General features: G+C 37.4%; 1 protein-coding gene across 1 annotated transcript; it reads right to left on the reverse strand.

Annotated features, from left to right (window-relative positions):
• Window positions 1-1,045: 1,045 nt before the first annotated feature.
• Window positions 1,046-23,997, reverse strand: LOC309449932 (suppressor of tumorigenicity 14 protein-like; the record flags this gene model as incomplete). Its single annotated transcript, XM_082072479.1, has 17 exons — window positions 1,046-1,204; window positions 3,808-3,944; window positions 5,641-5,912; window positions 6,616-6,799; window positions 7,446-7,565; window positions 8,591-8,698; window positions 12,439-12,572; window positions 13,466-13,578; window positions 14,624-14,721; window positions 16,212-16,351; window positions 18,927-19,143; window positions 20,403-20,441; window positions 20,538-20,719; window positions 21,702-21,769; window positions 22,658-22,782; window positions 23,417-23,585; window positions 23,917-23,997. The coding sequence occupies 17 exons, from the start codon at window positions 23,995-23,997 to the stop codon at window positions 1,046-1,048; spliced, it is 2,346 nt and encodes a 781-aa protein (XP_081928605.1).
• Window positions 23,998-24,313: the final 316 nt, after the last annotated feature.

Raw genomic sequence — 24,313 nt, forward strand, 5'->3', positions numbered from 1 at the left:
CAAAGTTTGATTTACTGCTAGAATTAAGAAAATGTGGCTGCAATTTTCTTTCCTACTTTCTTTGGGCCCAAGGATGGATCCAACCACATAAATCCCTTTTCCATTTATGTCCCTTTCAGTGTAGCCATGTGGGCGCAATCCAGGAGAAGATACAAAATGAAAATCCTGACCCTGAAATTCTGCTTGCTGCAGACCAAGGACATCAGGAAAAGCAGTGCAAACCCACAAGGACCATGCTAAAATTCACAAAGCTTGCCAGAACCAGAGCCTGTAAAATACCCTTGAAACATATTGCAAACATCAGACACTACAGCTGTGTTCAAATTGTAAAAAGAATGTAAGAAAGCATCAACATTTCCTTTTGTTTAATTAATTATATTTCTTTCCTCTTATTTATCATCATCCCAAAGAACCTAAACGATGCTCTTTCAGTTCTTTAATAAAAATCTATTGCATCCTAGCATTTGTGAGCTGTGTCTCTGATGTTTTTAGGAAAATGCAAGAGACAGCCCAACAATTACAGCCCAGAAACTAACAGTTGTGCAGTGGCAGCATAACTAGAGAATGAATAAATCTCAACTTTGTACACTATACTAGTTATAGTATTTGTATTTTTAAGAAACATTAAATAATTACTTATATTTAGAATCCTGTAACATCACTAAGGTAATATATATGAGTTGAGTATTTATGGGATGTGGCCATGAATATCCAGATACGTGTGTGCGGAAACATATATGGATAGCAAGGAAGATGGAAAGAGGGAAAAAGATTTGCAAAAGAGAGATTTGGCTGGAATTTTGTTACAGGTTCTAATCCATTTTATTTTGCTTTTAAAAGCAGTGCTTGTTTTGCTGCTGAGGATAAGGAAGGTGAATCCATAAGGCATCAGAAGTTGCTCTGAATCTGGGCAGTCTCAAATGAGAGTTTCTTCATTAAGAAATTTCATTCTTTCATGAAGAAACAGTCCATGGCATTTTCATGTTAAATCATCAGAGATGGGCATGATGGACTACTGTAGAATCTGCATTTTCTCCTTGGTACATCAGTTTGTCTTCTGACGAATCCAGTCATAAAGTGGCGTCACCTTAGTATATACACCAGGACGATTGCGCCGAGCACATCCTTCACCCCAGCTCACAATGCCAGCAAGGTACCATCTATTTCCCTTTCCTGTGCAGGCCAAGGGACCTCCAGAGTCTCCCTAAAATGGTGGGAGTTCAACCATTAGTTCATGTGCACACACACACACAGCGCTGATACAGAAGTTAGTTTACTTAAGGACAGTAAACACCTGTCCCTTTCTTTCTCAAATTACAGTTTAACATTAGAAACTTATTTCTGGATAGAATCTACCCAGCTAGATGTCAAATGTATTCAATTTATTTTAACTTATGGAAGTAGCACACTAATATAAAGCAATGGTAAGAAGAATTTTAAAAAACTATTAATTGCTAATGACCAATTACAGGATTCAGAAAACAACTGATCACAAGCTGAATGGGGAGATGAGAAGACAGGATGGAAAGTGGGAATTCTGCTACCATTTGAATATAGATTGTTCACAGGTTGAAGACAGAACTCTTAGACTGTGTATTAAATAGGAACAGAAAAATATCACACATCCCTAAACAAACCCCCCCAAACAACCCAAACCCAATGAACAAACCAGGCATAACTAAGTATTATCAAATTTCATAATCAAGACTGTGTCTACATTCATAGAGGGAGAGGAATGAAAAAAGACTAGAGAACATGCAAATAAGAGCATGGTTCTCAAAGGGAACATGCAGGTCTGTACAGCAACTCAGAAAAGTAAAAATTCCCACGTAGTTCAGTTCATGGGATCAAAAAGTATTTGGGCTCACAAATGCTTTGTGTCCTTCATTGTGTTAACCCTGCATGCCTTCTGTGAACAGAAGAGAACAGCCCAGTTCACAGAACTCCAAGCAGTTACGGATGCAGCTCAGCTCTGGGGCCATTCCTGATGCACACAAGGCATTCAGCAGCCTCCATTTGACCCTGGGCTTGGTTTGCTGTACCCAGTTGGAGCTAAAACATGGAAGAGGTCAGAAGAAAGACACATACCAAGATAAGAGTAACAATAGAAAGCCTTCATCATCCAAACAAACAAAATTATCTAGTGATAAGTAAGCCAGAACAGTTCTTCCTCTCTCTCTCTCAGACTGCTGTCATACTGGCAGTTTTGATAATCCAAGAGGCTGATCTCAAAGAGACTTGAGAAAGGAGGCTGCACAGTCTGGCCAACTACATAGCCAGTTCTGAAAGACCAAAGGGGCCATATGCCAGTGGAGAGAGGAAGTATCTTGAAAAGAGGAACCGAAGCTAAAAAAAATCCTCAAGTGATAAGAAAACAGAATCTGAAAGAGGCTTTATTTCTCTCTCCAAGTCTCACATCCTCTAAAGATGAAGGGTGTTTCGAAGTTTCACGTAACCTGTGCAGTACACGCACAGCTTATGTGTCCATGAAGGAATGAAACAAATCAGGATGCCCACAAGTCTGCAACACTATTAAAGGGGTTTCAGGTGCTGTGGAGATTCCATGAACTGCTGACATCATTCCTCTCTAGCAATAATACACTAGTGACAGAAAAGAAATAGCAGAGATGCTATCCAGACTAAAAACGTAAAGGGCCAGAAGGCCAGCACATTGAACCAAACACAACATATTACATTGGAAAACAGATTGACCAGTATGATACATAACTAAATCAGTTAAAATGTCCATCTAAAAATTCAAGGGCATTTCTTAAGCAATGGTTTTTTTGGAGGAACCTCAAGCCTCTAAAACAACATGTTTTGCAAAACAGATCCAAGGTCTAAGATTATACACAAACTGCACATAAAGTTAACAAAAATAGTGATTCAATGAGTTAGAACTTAGATGCTGCAGGAAGATCCTGCAAATAGGCTGTTGTGTGTAAAGAAATCTGACCCATTAAGAGCAATGATCTTGCAAAAATTGTCCTACTACGTTAAAATATATATTACACAAAAATTCTATCAGATTACCACAGTCTAAAAATCAGCAACACATTTCTCTGCCTTTATACAATAACTGGTATAATGACCATGTTTGTAATTTTGAAAGTGAATATTCATCATAATAATTTTAAAGTACACAACTGGTCTAACAACTGGCAACGAGAAAGAAACAAGAGTCAAGACAGTTGAAGTAGATCCAAAGAGCAGTTTCTGATTGTGTGTGTAAATGAACTAGGTCATATAATATATGATACCATGATGTAATCAAAACTTGTAATTATACACATGAATGAACATGGGAAACTAAAGGGCAGCATCACAACTGCATCTACCAGACTTAGCTTACCTTTGTCTTTTTATTTAATTTTATCTGTAACAATACATTACTCATCATACTATTAGAGTATTTTATTAATCCCACATTGAGACACCAGAAAAAGAAAAAAAGTATTAATAGAAAAATCTTAGATGGCTCTGACTTTACTCCCTTTATCCTTACATCTGTGTTCTTTTATAGGAAATGTAACTGTTGAAGAGGAAAAATAATTCTTTACTACACATTTTACCCCTTGTGTCTGCAAAGCGACGTGTCTCAAGAGACTCAGAGATTACCTATGCCAAATATTTTTCCTCCTTTTGGAGAGTCTTTGATTGTGATGTTAAATTAACCACACATCCAAAATATCTCACTCTATTACTAAGGAAAAAAAAAAAAAAGGACCACAAACAACCCACAACTCTGAACGGTTTTCCAAAGAAAGCAAGTATTCCTTTGAAGCTTTTCTACAAGTTCCAGATTACCTGGCATGCATCAACACCACCATTAAGATTCCCAGCACACAGCATACGTGCAGTGATAAGATCATCATACAGCTTGTTGCAGACACTTCGGTTAATTATTCTCACTCGAGCTTCCTGCAGTGTTTTGGCAAGATGACCTAGAAAAAAAAAAAATGTATTGGAGAGGTTATGTCAGTAGAGTTTTCTAACAGAGATACCACTTGTCAAAACAAAAGAGAATTGCTCCAAATCTACGCAGCTGATGACAGGTGTCCTCAGCTGTCTGTCCTAAGCTTTTGAAAGCTGTTGTCCATACTACCCTCCAAACTTAGAAGTCCTTGTGCACCATCTTTCTATTTCCTTAGCCTTAACCTTATGAGCTTATTCTGCCATGAAGTAGTAAAAAAGCCATACAAATCATTAACTAATTTTGAATGCCATTTCAAATTATGCCCAAAGCCTTTTGTTGTTATTTACACTGTGCTTGTGCTCCAAACAATGCCCAAGTCATACTAAATGAAATTTCTACATTCTTTTCCATCCTCTCACTTTCATAAGGCATGCAAAGAGTTTAATTCTCTACCATAGTATTGGCATAAGATGTCCAACATCTGGCCGAACAGTGAGTACAATCTTTTCAACACCCGGACAATCAGAGGAAGTACTAGGTTTTGGGTTGTTTGTTCATTTGACTCTGAGAGTGGGTTGGGAATGAAACAGGCAAGATAGAAAAATAAGGGGTTTTTTTTTCATGTGCTATTATATTGACTTCTAAATATTACCTACCTTATTTTGTTAAAAAAGCAAGACATTGTAAGAAGGCATCAATTGTAAAGCCATTTGCACTTCATTAGGCTATTATGTTATAATCTAGATTTAAATCTTTCTTAAAAAAGGCATATTAAGAAAGTCAGAATTACCATAGCATATGGCTTCTGATCAAGCATTAGGAACCATGTCTCTGCAATTGTAGTGACCACTGCAATGCTGAGGAGCTGTCTAAGCCCAGATTTCAAAGCTGGATCCTGTTTAACACTAAGATGGGGTCAAGATCCCATGGGTTTCACCACTGCCCATTTCCCACTCTTTGTTGTTTTTCCTGCCTCCCTACTGTACCATGCTCCCCTCAGGATGCGTGAGGGGAGGCTTAGGTTGGATATTAGGAAAAAATTCTTCAGGGAAAGGGTTGTCAGGCATTTTAACAGGCTGCCCAGGGAAGTGGTTGAGTCACCATCCCTGGAGGTGTTTAAAACAGATATAGATGAGGCTCTCAGGGACATAGTTTAGTGCCGGAGTTAGGTTATGGCTGGACTTGATGATCTTGAGGGTCTCTTCCAATCAAAATTATTCTGTAATTCTATGATTCTAAGCTGCACAGGCAGAACTCTTCATGGGGAGTACATTACATTGTTTTTGGTCAAGACAGAGAAAACAAAAAACCTCCACTCTTGCAATTATTGCTGTTCATGGCCCCATATTGTCAAACACAGTCTTAGAGACAAATTCTTTCTCTACAACGGTTGCAAGTTGTCATTTTCTTTACCTGTAAGATTGTTTACGTTCTATTCACCAGAGAAAATGAGCCGTGAACATGAAAAGCAGCAGATTTTTGTAAATCTATGATAATTTGCTTTTCAATGGTCTGTGACACCCAAGTATGTGTACTGGCACTTGTCACCTGCCATCCAATCAAATATTCAGAATTCACAGACTGTAGCTAAGCGATATTTTCTAGCTTTTTATAGACCTACTAAGTAAACCACAAGTATTTTCTCTTATGACTACAAATATTTCATTGTTAGAGTTTAAAATTAAGCCAAACTTGCAATAAGTATATCCAGGAAATGAACATACTATTTTCTTTCATGGCTCCCCAGCCAGTTATATAGCAGATAGTTCCATAAACAAATACTCTAGAGGTGCTGGGTAAACAAATGGGCTGTACCAGCTCACTGAAGAATACAGGTGTCTCCATTTCCAACAGGGCAATATCATAGTCTGAGATAGATTGGTCATACTGTGGGTGAACAATAATCCTTTTGATTGATCTCACAGCTACACGGTTACTCTTTTCATTAATAGTATGTAAGCCCATATATGCTCTCCATCCTGAAGGAACCGAGTATCTGTAAAGAGAATGTTTTCAGAATATCCTATTGGAAAGTAATATAGAGTCTGTTCACTTCATTTTATCTACTTTTCTGGTTTTTATGAGGTTCAACAAAAAGCAAAGTGTATGGACTAGAATATCACTTAGGAAGATAGATGAGCTATAGTCTCTGTCTTCTAAAGCACGAAGTAATGGTTTTACTTACAATTTTGAAAACAATAATTTCCCAGAGCTCTAAGACCAACTCCTTGACATGCACCATGCTTTGGAAGACAGAAAAATGTATTATTAAACTCTTTTTTCCTTTTTGTCACATGTAGGAGGTATGCTTTTCCAATTTCCAGTACCTAAACCGCACATTGCCTAGTTTTACACTCCACTTATCAATAAATAGCCATTTTCTTGGGAGGAAAGGCCATAGCTTCTGCTTAGAAAATCCCTGCCTTCTAAAAAAAATGGTGTCTACTTACATCAAACAAGAGAGTGTGTTTTATCATGCAGAATTCACTGGTGATGGAGGCAAAATAATTACTTCAGATACTTAGGACTTTCGAAGCCAGGAGAACCTAATATTGAAGGTTCATGTACTGATATCATGTCACAGAGTTATACCCTGAATCAACTTATCTAGACAAGGAATAGTTGCTGCAGACTTTTGAAAGCAACACTATAAGGTTATTAAACTGTGAATAACCTGTAACAGGATAACTTCTTCATACCTCACAGAATCAGAATCCAGGAAGCAATGGGCAGCAGATATGAGCCACCTATTGGAAATAACAGATGCGCCACATACATGGCCACGTGCTCCCATCTGTAAACTTGCTTGCCAAGGCCACTTTCCAGATCTTGCATCCTCACCTCCAACAATTCTGTTTTTCTTAAGCTGGTGTCTTCCACAAGCTAACAGAAATATTTGGACAAAATAGTAACAAAAAACACAAGGTCATTTCACTTTGGTATGCTTAATGCATAAACTTTTTTCCCTAGACCTCAAAGCTGTCAGAAAAAAAAAAAAAAAAAAAAAAAAAAGAAAAAGGTATTTTCTTACTGGGCCATTGGTAAAAAGGTAAGGGTACTTGCCTATTTTCATTTAATGGTCAGGTCAAAAATAAACCAATCATTGCCTATCCTTCCTTACGTCTTTCTAAAGAGGTTAGTAGCTCAAAAAGACATTTAAGCACAATTCTAAGCTGGGTTGTTTACAAAAGTTCACTTGAATAAAATCTGATATCTTTTCCCTCCTAACATACACAGCTCCTTGGCTGCATTTCATTCCGCTCAAATAAGAACGAAGATCTACCAGCTTATCCTTGAAGCGTGCATTGCTTGAAATAAGTCACTATAGACAGAATGGATCAGCAGATTTAAAATGAGACAGTGTAAAATTCAAGATAGATATTTTCATATAGATGTTACCAGGAGATTATTTTTTTTCAATTCACATCTGATTTAATGAGTTCTTAATCTAATAGTGCTTGACCATAGCACAAATTCCTGACTCAGTTTCCTAAGTCATTAGCTATGTTTTAAATAAATGTTACCACACCACAGTTCATTTCGTCAGATCCATCCGCACAGTCTCTTTTCCCATCACACTCAGGATTTGGTTTCAGCAAGCATTTTCCATTGAGGCATTTGTATGCATAAGGGGAGCAGCTTTTGTAGGCTGAAAAAAGAGAGAGAAGATAGTGTCACATATTTGGTGAAAGTTGTTTCAGTCTGCTTGAAGTCGTAGTCTGTACCGGTGTAAACTGGTCCCTCTGCAGAGAGGGGACAGGGCGTATGGCCGACTGATTAATGACCACACCAATTTCAGTCTCCAAAGTGGAAAAAGACAGAAGAGCCTTCAACTGTCCTCACTTCCATTTTACTTAACTCTGAAATGAGCAAGCTGGTTTTGTCAGATCCGTTGTCGTACCTTCACCAGCACTACTGGCACTACACACTATACATCTTCACAGTAGATATCACCTGGAAGTCAACCTGTTTGTTTTTAGGTGAACATTAAGAAAATTGTGGAAGAACTTTATACCTCCCCTCCAATAAATTTTTGGCTAAGCACTATCACAGTTTACTATGTGGGAATCCTGACATATCTCAGCAATAGGTTTCTATTACTACCATTTTTATTATCAGTTTTTTACAGTGACGTCTAAACAGCGTGAGGGATTTTTCTTTTTTTTCCAACAAATGAAGACATACTCCTGGCTACCTCAAGGACCTAAGATTCACAGCAAGGCAGAAGTTATAAAGGAAAACCACAGCAAGTCACTAGGGAGACATTAGTAGTACGAGCAACGTCCATAGCAATAACAGATCTACAGTAAAGAGACCGTGTATGTGGAAAAGGGCAAAAGTCTCAAAGCTGTTATGTCTCTCTACCTTACATAGTTGGTACTGATCTGGCAGCAGTTGGGGAAATAGTGCTCTTCTAATGGGATCACCAGCAAGCTGTGGCTAGGTCATCTACCTAAAATCACTGTTACCTTGGACTTTGCTTCATTAAATTCTTGTCTAAACTCTTCTGAGAACTAGTCATACTTTGCATGTTTTGTTTTCACTGTTACGAAACTTGTACTTTGTGCTATGAAAAAATACATTGAAATATTATACTTACCCACTAAAATAAGTATATTCCTGCTTCTACCTTCCATCATCTTTTGGAAAACAGCTGAAAATATACATACTTACCACAGTTGTTTTCATCACTGTCCTCCTCACAGCTGTCATCACCTTTACAAGTCTTATACTGATGCTTACACTTCCCATCACCACAGTTCAACTGTTCTGGATTACAACCTGAAGAAGAAAGGTCTGTAAATACTTTATGATCCAAATAGCTGGCTAGCAGCCATGTGCTACTGTCCCTACCAGAGGTCACCTTGATGTTACTGTGCCATCTCTGTCAGACATTAGTTTCCCTTTGTTTTGATAACCTCTAGTGACAGAGACCTGTCACATTACCTCACTTGTGTTTTGCTCTCTGACCTTGGATTACCTACTGTCACTCTTTCTGGCATCTCTTCATTATTCCCTATCTTCTTTGATGTGCAGTGCCCATTTTGGATACAGTACTCTAGCTGAAGCCTTCCCACTGGTGACTGGGAAGATCTTTTCAAAACACTGCCTTACACTAAAAAAAAACAAACAAACAAACAAAAAACCAAACAACAACAAAAAAATCAAATAAACACAAAACACAAACAGAAAATTGTATAACTTTGTGATTCTCAAGCCAGCTTTTGAGCCATCTTTCAGCAGAAAACCAACTTAAGCAATCCACACGTATATTTGATTACCAAAGTTCAGATCTTGTCTCTATTGAATGGAATATCATTTTCTTCATATACATTCTGCAGCTTGTCAGGATAATTTATAAATCTGTCCCTCTTGTGTGGCACTTTTCCTATTTCATAAGCTTCTTCTCTAATCCATCATTTAGATCACTAACAAAAATTATGAGATGTCCCATAACAGATACTGGCAGAATGACAATAAATATATCCTTCCATTTGGCAATGAGTCATTTGCAATCATTCTCTGGAAACAGTTTCCTTTTTTTTTTTTCCCCCTCACTGTGTTTCCTTTACTTGCTGATAAGTTTATCAGACAAGACAGTGTCAAAGTACAACTTCTCTATTTATCCTCTCACAGCAGACAACTAAAACAAAATTAAAAACTTCATGTTGCTTTTTAATACTTTTTTAACTGTTTATAAACAGTTCAGTTTGACCACTTGTTGCCTAATATTTTTATGGAAGATGATTAACTTGTAAAGATCGGTGTAAAATTTCCTTCTCATTTTTTCTCTTCTCTCACTCTTTAAAGAGATGCATTACACAACCCCTTCTCTAGACTTTCAGATCCTCACCCACATCCTTCATGTGATGTTAAAGATAGATAGCCACCAATATTTTAGAGAGAATTTCATCCAGTCTCCAAACTTCTTAGAACAAACTCTTTACAGGAGAACACAAACACGAGATAACTGCCCTACTACAATCTAATTCATCGCTACCACCTGAATAGCCTTTTCAGCCTTCAGACTGATTGCTTGAAGGAATGCATGTTCTATCTGTACATCTAAGAACAAACAAGAAAAATAAGAAATTGTTGACACCAGAAAGGCTGTCACAGTCTAAATGCATTAATGTGGGACTGTATCATGAAGAAACATTTAAATGGCTATTAAAAACTAAGGCTAGTGTAATTTATAAACTAGATCAAATGTTTAAAAAGGAAATGTTATCTTACTTGGTATGATCAGCCAAAGACTTTAATCAAGTAGTCTGAGTTAAATTAATTAATATCTACCTAAATAGACTTAGAAAATTAAATTAACATTCACTGCCTCCCTCTAAGGGTGAAAAGTGAATCAGCAGATACATAATTACTACCGATAGTGAAAACCTCTTCAATTTGGTAAGGTAATATATTTTACACAGGGACATCTAAGGAGGGAGAGAGGGAAAAATACAAAAGTCAAAACAAGGCATTCTCCTTAGTATTATAAATACAAATTTCCTGACGTTAAGATGTTGTAGAAGTTCAACTCTCTGCTTCTACACTTCATGTCTGATGTGAATAAGTGTTTTATCAAACACTTTTCAAATCTAGAAAATTCATTATGAAACAGCCTTTCACCAATAATTTCTTTCACTTCACTTGAACTAGCAATTAATATTGATGCTAAGGTGTTTCTTTGCAATAGATCTAAAATATTTGTTCTCTTTCGTTTTTTCAGATGTGCCAGCAAAAAAAAAAATCAAGTCCTACACACAGATGATCTGTGGAAGAAGTTAATTTTTTTCCCCTGTAGCACCATAGACAAATTAACAGCTTAAGGAGATTAAAGGACCAAACACATGTGTCCCATGTTTGTTTAATCAAGTCCAATCTGGATCCATTTAGTCCTCTTTACCGCCTTGCATGTGACGCTGGTGGGAAAAAAGTACACATTAGTGAGTCAGCACTGGCTCTGTGTTCACTGTTCCCTGAAGTTACTCAGATGATGGCTGGCATTTGCTTTCCAGATCAACTCTGAGAGCAGAGCCTGTGATTTTAATAATCATGCTTTGGCAGGCTCCAAACAATAGCAGGAAGCTGATCTGATGTAGGTGGCTGCAGACACTAAAGACGTCAGAGAAAATGAATCCTTTTTTTTTCCTCCATCTTACTGCTGCTGCAAGCAAGGGTGTCATAGAAGACCAGTTCTCTCAATACATTCTGCTCTCTGAGCTATTCCTCCACCAATGCCCTCACTGTACTGACCTGATATTGACACATCACAGCTAATCTACGCCTCCTGGTGAGTCTCAATGCAGATTCTTAAAACTGTGACTAAGGATTGATTATACAACTTTGAGCTTGCTGGCTCAGCACTAGAAACAGAGGACACACAAAGTGGAGACTTGTACCCACAATAAAGACTGGGGACTTCCTCTGTAGAAAAAGGTATTTGTAGGCTTTGACTCGTCTCCAAACCATTTTTGAGACAGTAACGAGAGTAACCACAGGACACAGCACAGTTTGTAACTTTTTCCAGCAGAAAGAGACACATACTGGTAGAAAAAGCAATCCCTGAAAATATCTGAGTCCTATAGAGTGACTGGTCACAACATCTGCCACTTATTTATACTGAAAGGCGTGGAGAACAAATTAATACTAGAAATTTTAATCCATAAATACTACTAAGTGAGCGACAAACAGAACTACACTCAGTCAAGCAAGCCGAGGATCTGAAGAGGTTTCACAAACTGAACTGATCTTGAAATTATGGAGAACTTCAGCTATCTATATGTCAATTGGGAAAAAAAGAAGTTGGTTGGCTTATAAACAACAAAAAAGAGAGAATGTTTCTGGAAACTACTAAAAAGAAGGCATTTACAAAGAATATACTGCAGATGTATCTTTCTCAAGAAATATCACAAGTAAATATATATATTTTCTGAAAATCCTTATTCCCTGCTCCCCCAAAATATAATGTTGCTCCAGAAGTACAGAGACTGGGGAGTCAGGAAATGTCTATAGAAAACCAGTCATATTTCTATAACACCTGCTAGCAAGGGGTCCTCATTTGCCTTCTGTGAAAATTTAAATAGTTTGTCTAAACAGGGAATCCAATTCAGAGCACACCAAGTTGCGATTTTCAAGAAAAGACCAACTATTCATGGTTAATTTGTATTGGCAGAAGAGTCATGCTTAGAGTCTCTCTACCACACTATTTTCATGTTGCAGCTTGGCTATTTTAAGAGGCAAGAAAAATGCAAAATTATTAGATTGACAGAAATTGGGAAATTTTACTTTTACTTCCCATTTTATAGAAATGTTGTTAAAAGTTAGAAAAGAAGTACTAGCTAGTAAAAGCATCTTTTATCTAATCTTGTACATCTATTTGTTCAATTAAATACATAATAACATTTTAAATGTTTCTTGCAATTAGGTTAAGAAGGCAGGTTGATTTATAGATGGTTGTTCTGTCAAGTATGTTTTCTTGAAGTTTTCTCAGTAAAACTTAAAGTACATGGTTATTCACTTACGATCGGTGTGACTGAAGGCTTTGTATTCAATATAAAACCCTCTGTGGGTGACCAGTTCATCGGAATGGAAGTTGATTGTGACAGAATAGCCATATTCTTTGTTTCTGTTGTTTTCTGAAAGAGCTTTACAGTATCTAGCAAGGCAAAAGTGAGAATAATTAACCTCTAACCAAACTGACCATTACTATCCAGCTGCCTGTCCTTTTCCTGAAGGGTACCAATGCCAAAAATCTTTAAAACGATACAATAAAGATCAGCTGGTTTATTAGCATTAAAACAGGCCAACAGAGGTATTAGAAAACTTATTTACAGGTGTCTTCCACTACACAATTCTTCTGGGACTAGCAGACTTTGAAAGAAAATACAGCAAGATGATCAATATCAGAATCTACCTTATAAATCCAAACCACTTCTAAACACGCTTGATTTCAGATTTCCCATTTGGGTTTGCAGGCCCCAAAACCTACAAATCCAGTAATGGAGACATATAGCCAAATCCAACAGCTGTTTCTGGTTTCAACATGCACCTTGCAAGAGGCAAATCACTCTGAGTACTCTTTTGTCAGGTTTGGGTTTTTTGTTTGTTTGGGGGTTTGTTTGCATTTTTTTTTTTAAACAACATACATCACAATTTGTCTTATTTACAGAAAACGATTGCATCCACTAAAGAGTATAGAAAATGAAACATCAGATGATGCAAGCTCTTCACCCATGTCAAGACCATTGCCAGGAATTTACAGTTCAACTGCAACTGCGTAAAATCCTTCACTTCTCCGTTGCTCTTAAGGGGAAAAAACACAATAGGCAAACACTTAACACTGTAGAAAAAGCAGGATGCCTAAATTAACATGGTGACAAATGTTCAGTACTGGGACAGGATTAGGAATATTATTTTGCCAAAATTCAGTGAAAGCATGCCGATTCTTATTGAACTGTGTCTTTGTGCACTGTGTTTTTTTCTTAAGTACAGGATGTGCAAAACACCAAAGTGCAAATTAACATGTCAGAAAGTAGTGTATTTACTCACCTAACCCCATCAATTTCTAACCAGTCTTTATCGCATTTACTGGATCCTGGAGACTTCTCTTGAATTTGCATTATGATAATTTTTAATGAGAGTTTGTAGCCAGGTGATGGTGCCTAAAAAAAAAATAAAAATCAAAGGATAAATATCCTGACACACACATTCACAAAATGAAAATGCCCAGGCTTCTAAGATGGTAAATCTAATCTTGTTTTATTTATTATCATGCTGAATATACTTTATTTTTGATGATGCAAATAAGCACCTTTGAAGAACCAAAAAAACTTAGCTATTTTAAACGTGCTTAGAAGCCTTTTAAGACTCAACCTGAGCTAGACTGTGCCAGATAAAGAGGTGCAAACCTTCCTGCAGCCAGTAAAACCACTACATCTGAGGTTCATGCTATGTTTTTACTGCCACATGTTCCTGTAGGTCAGTAAGAGATTTAAGATATCTATCGTAGCTGGTCACTCAACTGCATTAGCTCTGATCTCTCTGCTGTTGAAAGACTTTTTCTCCCCTTTCTTGCATACAAATGAGAGTTTTGTGCTACAATCTGCTAAAAATTTTCGTTGAGCAGGTGAAAGGTAGAGATTGTTACTAACTTGTAGACATGAGGAGTATCCATTTACAGGAAAAGTCAAACCAGTAGTGAAACACTTAATGTAGCAACAGGTAAACACACCAGGAATTTGGTGGAAATCATAGGCAGATTCTAAGTCTTTTCAAAGGGCTTGCTGGAAATCCAGACCTGAATTCCTGAGTGAGAGAAGGTCCTGTTTCTGCAGAGCTCAGGGACATACAGTGTGGTATCCATCATATGTGGCATGGTTGACATGACTATTTTTTCTTTCTGACATAGAAGCAAAGCTCTGATTATTAGCAATTTTTGCTGGCTGCTAGGAGTTGTCATCTTACCCATCACTTTCTTTCTGCCATTAATAATACTCAACCTTTTTTAAGCTGGCAATGTTTCCCTCGCATAGCTGGCACTTGTACGTCGGACAGAAAAGAATTGGGTGCCTGAGAAGAAGTCAGGTGCAGTGGTCTTAGTAAGTTTTACCTTCATTTCACCCACATCAAAAACCATTTCTCCCAACTTATGTCTGTATGCACATAAAGCAAGGTCCATCACCACTTAGGAGGGTTCCCAGCACTTACTCTGATGATCCAGCTGCAGTCAATGTTTGGCGGGTAGTAGCTTGGGTAATAAGGGGAACTCAGTGTTCCATTCCAGGAAATATAATGACCACCACACACTGGGAGAGAAATACATCAGCAAGGAACACAGTTATCTAAGCTGGGCTAAAGTGCAGAGCCCACTTCACTTAATAGAACCCTCCTCTATATGCAGAGCTGGAAGATGGGTTGTGATACTATTAAACTCAGCTTTTGCCCGTACTAACAGAAAATCATGTAACTTCCACTTACCAGTCACTCTGAATTTCTCTTACTTTTGGATCAAATTACAGTTAAGTATAAGCACAAAAAAATCCCTTACTGGAGTGTTTTTTAGAAATGTTCTTTTGTGGTAAGTGGAAACAATTAAATTCAGACACAACAGACCTCCTCCTTCCAATTTACTTCTGATATTTCTGTAGACAGTTTCAAAAATTAAAAACCAATTAGCCCCGTCTAGTGAAAACTCTATTTCATATAAACCAGAATGTTTGTGTGCCATTTCTCAGTCTGAAAATCTAAGCCCCATTTGAACAGCATCTTTGAGATTTCATCTTATGCCAAGAACTCTTGCAGAAACCCAGTCCTTAGTGCTTTTTTTCCCCTTCAGATAACATAGCAAATCCAAATATAAATACAACAGAAATTAGGACTATCTTGAAAATAGCAAAATTTTGTGGCAAAACCTGGGCTATACATCTTCTGTAGTGCCCATCTTCAGGACAATGAAGCAATTCTAATTCGTAATGTGTGCAGGATGAGTATTTGCCTAAGCAGCATCCACAGAAACATAAGCTGAAAGGTGTTAGCTTTGGAGAAGTTTATCCACAAGCTATCCTCTATGATTTGTTCCACAAGTTAAAAAATAATCACTTGCTTAATTGTCAAAATTCTTCCACTTGGACCTTACCAAACAACTGTGACTAAATTTTCATTTGTGAAGCTCTTATATTTCCTGTAAAATACTATGGTTTGTTATTCAAAATAATATTTCATTAATCACCCAGAACTCCTGCAAAATTCATAGTACTGCATAGGTTTGGAATATATTTCTTTGATCTTGAATACACTTTTCTTATGCAGTAAACTAGACTGAACAGTGCTTTCCAAAAAGGATCGAAGATATATCAGAAGTGTTTGCTCTGGTTTTCCATTTTCCTTATACATGCATTCCTTGAGCTGGGGATAGACTGCCAAATCTGATACAAGTGCTGCTGTTGCTCTGCCACCGGGGCTATCTAGCATCGGTTAGATATATAGTGCCTGCACCACTACCTGGCTGGCTGCTCTGTTGCCTTTGCTCGGTGTTACCAGTGTAGTAAGAGTGGTGTCTGGGAAAGATGGCTTGGGCAGTAATCAGGAAGGCAAAAAATGTCCCAGACCAAAGGATATTCTCTATTCTTTAATAATTTCTCAGACATATTTTTTAAGTTGATCAGAATGCCAATTCCCTGACTTAAATGCGAACATTCCCTCCGCCCAGATATGTTAAGGCAATATCAGTGTTTTCAGAGGCAATAAGAGGAATAAGGGTGCATGCAACAGATGGTTGTTTCTATTAATTACTTACTGATTTTAGGAACAGCTTGAAAGTGAGCTTTTAATAGGTTGCTTTCTTCTCTTCGGTCTAGTGAGAAAGTAAGCAACATTACGTTACTTGACGAAGTTAAACGTACAACAGGAGTAGTCCAGGTCCCAGGTCCACACCATCTGAAATATTACAAAAATTACATTAAAAAATTCCCACGTTCCAGTTATCTTTGCTGAGAAACTGGGCAGAAGTAATACTGATCTGGTAATTTGTGTTTCAGAAGTATTCCCCTAGCTACCACTTCCCTTTTGTTGTTCTACTCAATTGGTATTACACAAGATGCTAGAGTTTCCCAGCATTGAGGCTGGGTCACTCGGGGTGAACAACACAGGTATTCTTGCCTAACAGGTGCCCTGGAGTTTTCAGACCTGTAGAAACATCAAAAAGGCAGTGCCAGATGACTACATTAGTTCAGTAGTGATAGTGGTACTGAGTAGTAGTAGCACTGGAAAGGCAACAAGTGCCAGTGCAGCAAGATTGTGCAGCATCTATGAAACACATAACAAGCCTAAAGCATTTCCAATCTATTAACATCCATGTTAATAGTTTCATGTTACAAAAGCTGTCGCGCAAGATGTGGAGCCCCATGCATGGCAACTGTTTCTTCTCATTGCTCTTTTGTTTAAATAGTGATGAGTTAGTTTATATCCTGAAGCTTGAATACTTACTATCACTTGTAATTTGAGATGCTATTTCTTGCATCTGTAGATTCACTCTTATATTTCTTCCATTTTGAAATCCATAGTATATTTTGGATTTCTTTTCATTAATTTTACAAATCCACTTGTGAAAATTTTCTAACATTTTTTCTTTGTCCATGCACAACAAATTAAAACAATTAAGATCAGATCTCACAGTAAAAGAGTATTTCTGTCACACCCCCACATCAAGTTCTTTGACTTGTCATTGAGATCCAGAGTGGCAGCATTAAAATAATTTTTTTTTAACCTTAAACTGAAAGTAGTACTCTTCTGCTTTTAGCAAGCTATTCCCTGCTCCCATTTAATGTGAGATACTAGACAACAGATACCTGGTTTGCTTCTCTTTTGCAGACATTATCAAATCCTTTTTATCATAATACCTGTCAAATTCTTTATAAAAATCCACACTGCTACATGGAAATCTTTCAGCATCTTGATCTTCTACTCATTTGACAGCCTGGCTTATCTTCTAGCTGTACGATTTGTCACAGCATCATCAGAAAGGCAAGGCAAGAACATATGAGAAGAGCTGTCCACGTGTGATGTTTACTTTTATAGTATATGTCACAATCTCTGCTCACTCACTCCTTAGGATTTGTCACTGAATAGCTGTATTACTGCAGTTTACAGAAACTAATGGGAATCTTTTTAGTCATAGTGTGTAATCCTAGAACTGGATATCAAGGAATAATGGCTATAGTACAGCATTTCCTGGCTCTCATGGCTATTGGATATACTGTAATTAGTTCTACTGCATCTGTCTTAAGTATGTGACTAGCCACTTTAACTTAAATAGAAAACTATTAGGCATATGCAAAACCACAAATTTTCTAGCCTGGCAATGAAAGTAACCAAATAAGTTGACTTTTTTGGAGGTACCAGAGGGCTTTTAAAAGCATTTCAACCAGCAAATAGGGTTCTAATGCTTTGACAGACAGATGTCAATGCACATTCTTGAACTTTCTGTTTTACAGCTTACTGCATCAATGTTCTCTGAACACGTTACGTCATACACCTATATTGGTTTTGCTAGCTTCCACATGCTTTCATGCACATGCCTGACTACACTTCTGGTTCCTAAAAAGCTGAGGCATTGTTAATTATGCACAATGGAGTAACAGTTCCAGCAATAACCCATAGTCAGTAGCAGAGCAGATGCAGCCCAGCATAAGGAATGGGATTCTTCATGCTATGCTACAATCTGAGACTAACTCCTCACAAACATCCTGTCTTCTCTTCATGCCTGCCTTTCTGACAGTCTGCCAACAATGGCAAACTCTTGTACCTTGTCGCGTAAGAAAAGAGACAGAAGTCCGTTAATAGGGCTGAAAAGGACTACCTACTTATGTAAAGTTGAAGCACTATCAGGTAAGTGCATTTCAGACACTGCTAACAGCATCTGCCTGCTCATCTAGCCTTTTCTTAAAACTTCTTAAAAAAAAAAAAAATCCTCCCTTGAAAGCATCCATCCTCATATTCTAAAACTTATTTATTTTGTTAAAAAGACTCTGAAAATTGGAAGCAGTGTGGTCACTGAAGGTTGCAAGATCACCTGATCTTGCTTATGCAAATGGACTTCACAGTGACTCTGGGGATGTAGCCTTCCATAGGCACAACACTCCTGTTACAAACAGGGATTTGCCTGGACTGCTGTAAAGCATCTGTTTTCTAGAAGTAACAGAACACAATATTAAAAAAAAATTAAGTCTGTAACTGTTTGAGTTGTGACAGTAACTGCATGAAATCGAAACCAGTAAAAATGAGTCATAATGTGGAATAAAACCCACAGGAATTTATAATTCATTGTGGGGGGAGAGGGGTGGATGCAGAAATAACATGGAAGATCTTTTTATAGCCTTATACAAGATTTTTAATTAAGTTGTATCTGGAGTCTTACATTTTGGAAGCCTGTTTGATATAGTTTTGATATCATCACAGTTTCAGAGAGTTTCTATACAGCTCAGTGAAACATCTTTGCTATATACTATCATACCTTGTAATGATCTTGTTCTGCAGAGGAAGAAGGAAATCATATGCTGATAAGTGGTGGGATGCACAGCTCTCTGGAGTGACACCATGGAACGTGATAACTACCAGTCTCACCACATAGTTGGAAGGAACTCGCAGCCTCCATTGATAAAAAGACTTTTTGGGATTCATCAGAGTTAGAGTCCTGTTGTTACCTGGCTTGGCATACAGGTCAAAGGATACTGCTGTACAAAAGAAGCTATATCAGTGGCTAAAAAAAACCTTGTGTATCTGAAATATAGTAGAAGTCATGGGTAAAATTTCAGAAGAGCTGGGAACAATTGCCTACCTGCACTTCCTGACTCCTCTGATCTCCTCTTCCCGTACTTTTACAATTCTATTCCCTTTTCCCTAGCAGGTTGCATCACCTTCTCCCCCTGCTCTGGCTAAGAAAGCACAACACCGTTGGCTCACACACTCAGCAAGCAGAAGGGGACTTAGCTGAGGCTGCTACCATCTCTGCTTGAAACCTATCAACTCCTTTATCATTTTCTCTTCACCTCTGTCTATGCAATGAGAACACTAAGAAGATGAAGCCAACCTTGAGGTGTGCTTGATATGGAGGAAACAGCCAAAGGGAATCAGAGCTCACAGTATTTGACTGAGCACTATGAATAACCAAAATTATGTAGTTACAAGGCAAATAAATTATGTATAATTTTATATAGTAACTTTCTAAAAGATGCCAAGAAGAGGAGCCACAGTTCATTGCAATTCAGTGAGAACTGTTAAATTTCAACCACCCGAGTAAGAACATCAGAATAAAACCTGTAAGGTATTTCAATCTCAGCCTTTATGTGAAGCAAGGCCAGGGAGGTCATAGAATCATTTTGGTTGAAAGAGTTGTATCTAACCATAACCTAACACTATCACTAAACCACTAAAAACATCATCTGTATGTCTTTTAAACACCTCCAGGGATGGTGACTCTACCACTTCCCTGGGCAGCCTGTTCCAGAGCTTCACAACCCATTACGTGAATAAATTTTTCCTAATATTCAAACTAGATCCCTCCTGACGCAACCTGAGGCAATTTCCTCTTGTCCTGTCATTTGTGACCTGGGAGAAGAGACCAACTCCCTCCATGCTACAACCTCCTTTTGGGTAGTTGTAGACAGTGATAAGGTCTCCCCTCAGCCTCCTTTTCTCCAGACTAAACAGCCCCAGTTCCCTCAGCCGCTCCCCATCAGACTTGTGCTCCAGACCCCTCACCAGCTTTGTCGCCCTTCTCTGAACTCTCTCCAGCACCTCAATGTCTTTTTTGTAGTGAGGGGTCCAAAACTGAACACAATATTTGAGGTGCGGCCTCATCAGCACCGAGTACCCTAGTCTGGTTTTGGTCTTGAGCCCTACAGGTATAAGAATAACTGTGAAACTGCCATTTTATTATTACAGGATTTTTTCCCCAAAGTGACATTGGTTGGGATTGAGAAATAATTACCTGATTTTAGCATCACATCATATTCTGTGGAATCTGAAACTGAAATTTAATAACTATCAGCTACACAAGCCAAAAACATAAACTAGAGAAAGAAAAATAATCCAAGTAAGTATTAAATGACAGGTACATTGTTACCAAAAAGCTCCATTGTAATGAGATCAAAATCTTCCTCCCCAGAAGAACTGAACGTATGACCTGCTTGTTTACTACTGATTTCTTTTTGTATCACTGGAGTTAATTTTTTAAGAGAAGCAACCATATCTTGTGGTGCCCAGAACATATTCCAGTAGTAAGCTCTAAGTCCAGACTCTGCTTCACTGTGGAAGAAAAAAAATGCATCATAAATACACTCTAATTAGTGTTTTGGACATGCTTTTCACTGATCTACATTTTTGGTTGCATCTGAGCACACTGTCAAAAAGCTCTCTTGTTTAACAACTTCTTTTTCTGTAGAGTAGATATACTTCAAAAATATGTTCCTTAAAGAGCAACACACAGAGGCTGAAATCTATACCTCATAGAAAATCCTTTCAATAATTTTTAGAGAATTTGATGTTTCTAGCCCTGCTGCCAAATTATTACATACACTTTTAAGACCATATTACAGTTCTAGATAGATTTCCCTTAATATTTTTAGTTGAGTCTCACACCATAAGACAATATAATTTTATGCCCATACATTGATAAAACATTTCACACAATTCTTGTTAAAATAAATAACATTTATGTGTGCATATATAAAGTATTACTTAACTGATTCAGTAAGACAGTCAATCACACTCTTTCTTTCAAAATTGCCTATGGACTGACCTTTCAGAAGTTTTCAAAGTCTATCAGGATAGTAATCACCATCAGCTCAGTCTATTTACATTTCTCACCAGGAGCTTAAGTGAAATGCTCTGCCAAAAATTATACCGTTAGGTTTTGTTTTGAGAAGTTAAAATGGAACTCCATTTAAATAGACAAAACCAAAATAAGATTCTGCAAGTCACAGAGAAAAAACCCTGCTGAACTGTGATTTCAAAAATCAAAAGTAGATTAATAGACTACAAAGTAATCCATAAACCAAGACATGATTATTCAGGTCTCATTTCTCTCACTGATTCTACAAGGTAAGACAGAAATCACAATGTCAGTTCAGCTCTTAGCTCACATATTTAGGTGCATTTCTTCATTTTTCATTCACTGTTATAGAGATCTGCATATTCTTCCAGATGACTGATTTAAAATGCACCAAAAAAAAAAGACAAACACAATTGAATATCTCAAATTGATACCACATTCTGCAACAGAACATACCTGAAAGCAGCCACTACAGACTTCAAGTAGTACCTTCCCAAGAAGGAAGACTCATATGATTCTGCAAGCTGACAATTAGACAATGGTAAAACATTTGTAAAAATTGTTACATTTTAGTGTCAATATCGTCTCTTATGCTAGAAAGTATTTGTCTTACTTTCTCCTTTCCCCTTTCTCACCTCCTCCCATATTACATGCACTAACCACCATTAAATAAGGATCGAAAATTTGCATTCATTTCCACTAAAAAAATTACTTTTAAGTCACACCACATTTCAAGACCATTGAGATAACTCTTGATAGTTAGCCATGGAAAATAAATTTTTATGAATACATTTATATTTTTGGTTTGGTCTTTAAATTTCTGGTATGTAATCTGGACATAAGCAACTCGTATTGACTGTGCACAAAGCAGCTTTGAAACACTAGATAAGCTCTTTCGGGAAATACAGTCTAACAGAGAACTGCTTTGTATTTAAAACTGTTGTTCACATGTACCCAGGAAACTATTGATCTCACAAACAGGAACTCAGAGAAGAAGTGCAAGAAAGCAAGCATTGTTGTTGGGGATAAGGGAAAACAAAACAGAAAGTTAAGTATTGAATTTGAGCTATAGTTAAAAAAAAAAAAAATCAAAGAGAAAAATGTAGCAAGGAAGAGTGTTTGAGTAAAGTAAAACAAAGTAAAAAATAAACTCCTAATTCCTTTAAGAAGAATAATCTGTCCATAACCTTGAAATCCTCAGGTTTTATTACCTAGGAAATGTTTGCCTTACCATGAGACACACAGCCCCAATCATTTAACTACATTACTAGAGGTGTACAACACTTGCTAACTTTAAACTTACTATTTTGAAGAAAAAAAAGACGGTGATTAACTGAACTCTTCTCCTTATTCTCAATCTGATTCCGTAATAAATATTTTTAAATTACTGCTAAACTTATCTTGGAACTTACATAATTTTGGATTGCTTCTGCTTGTAGGAGGAATTTCTGTGACTTTGGATCATTGAGATCGTTTGTATAAGTCATATTAGGAATTTCTACACTTCCACCAATATAAACAAATGAGAAAGCTGGAGCTGAGGGGAAAAAAACCAACAAAATAAAAAAGGATAAAAAATTTAGCAGACCTAATAACATTATGGAAAAGCTTCAAGAGGTTTGCAGAAATGTGTATTTGTCCTTGGCATTAGTTCTTAAGAGAAACACACAATAATAGCCACAGCGCTGAGTCAGTCCCATTGATCGAATAAAGCCTAGAAGGAGAGGGACAAAGTACAAATTCAGATAGGTATTAGTACTAGAAAGCTTTAATTGTTAAAATTCCATTTTTTTGTAGTGCTATCCTTCTGAAGAGATGATTTTAAAGACAAAAGGAAGGAGTGTTTTCTGTTTTGAAAAACTGAATAGAGGATGTACAGTTAATTCCTATAAGCTCTTGGGAAAGATGACAGTTGTAATAATGACAATAACCACAAGTAGAGACAAAAAAAATATTAGAGATAAAATATATACCTTCTTTATTCTTGTGCAACTATCAACTGCTATTTGTTATTCATTTTGTTGCTTTAGCAAAGACATTAGGGAGAAAGGAAAATCTGCTTTATACATGCAATATGCACTCAGCTGCTTAGTGCAGAGCCTTTCCTACTAATCGTTCACAAAGCGAGAAATACACACCCCATCCAGACAACACTTGGGAGTAACACTTACGGAATGAATAGAGCAGGACTAGCACAATTACTGTAACTATTAAAGAAAATATAGGCAATATTCCTAGAAGCCATCTTCTCCGGAAACACAACCTCATCCATTTGAAGAAATGGTACTTCTGAAACAAGTCTTCTTGGTAGGACAGGCAGTAGTGAATGTGCAGACTTTCCTAGAGAAAGACATAAGAAGGCATCAATTAGTAAGAAAACAAAAGAAGAGCCATTGTGCCATATTTTAGTATATTTGTCCCTTTAGTTTTTAGAGAGGTTTAAACTGAGACAATATCTTTCATGTTATCGGGTATGTCACACATGAAATCCACGTACTTCTCATCTGCTTGTTTGTAGCATGCATTTCAAGCTATGCAAGTGCAGGGAAAAATTGTTATCACTTTGATTAGGATCAGTTTGCATATGAAAAGCAGAGGTCAATGCACACCAGAATGGGCAGAAAGATCATTTGCTGTGCTCTTGCTGTAAAGCTGAGCTGGTGTCTCTTACCTGCCCTTCAGTCTGCTCAGGAGCTGGTGGAGCTGGTATGCTGTACACAGAAACCTGGCTGGAGGGGAGAGCCTGTATCATGATGACTTGACAAACACCTTCTCACAAACCTAATAACAGAGTACTAAATGAATCTTATTTCTTAAACCTAACCCAGAATAGCGTAATTGCTCTCCCCACCATGCACACCAGGCTTCTCTCATTTCACCTTTGCCATGCTGCTCGAAGCTGGAGCCAGCCCATCTGCAGTCAAAGGAGGTGGAGAGGAAAAGCTGACATTGCTGTAACTCTTTGTTTCCCTGAGGGCTAAGGAAGTTGTGGAGCCCATCATCTGAGAACAGATCAGCTACCCACTTCTTTCAGAAATACAAGAACAGAAATAATTTGTCACACGAAG

This window comes from Streptopelia decaocto, assembly GCF_964273445.1.
Source record: "Streptopelia decaocto genome assembly, chromosome: 1".
Classification (NCBI taxonomy): domain Eukaryota; kingdom Metazoa; phylum Chordata; class Aves; order Columbiformes; family Columbidae; genus Streptopelia; species Streptopelia decaocto.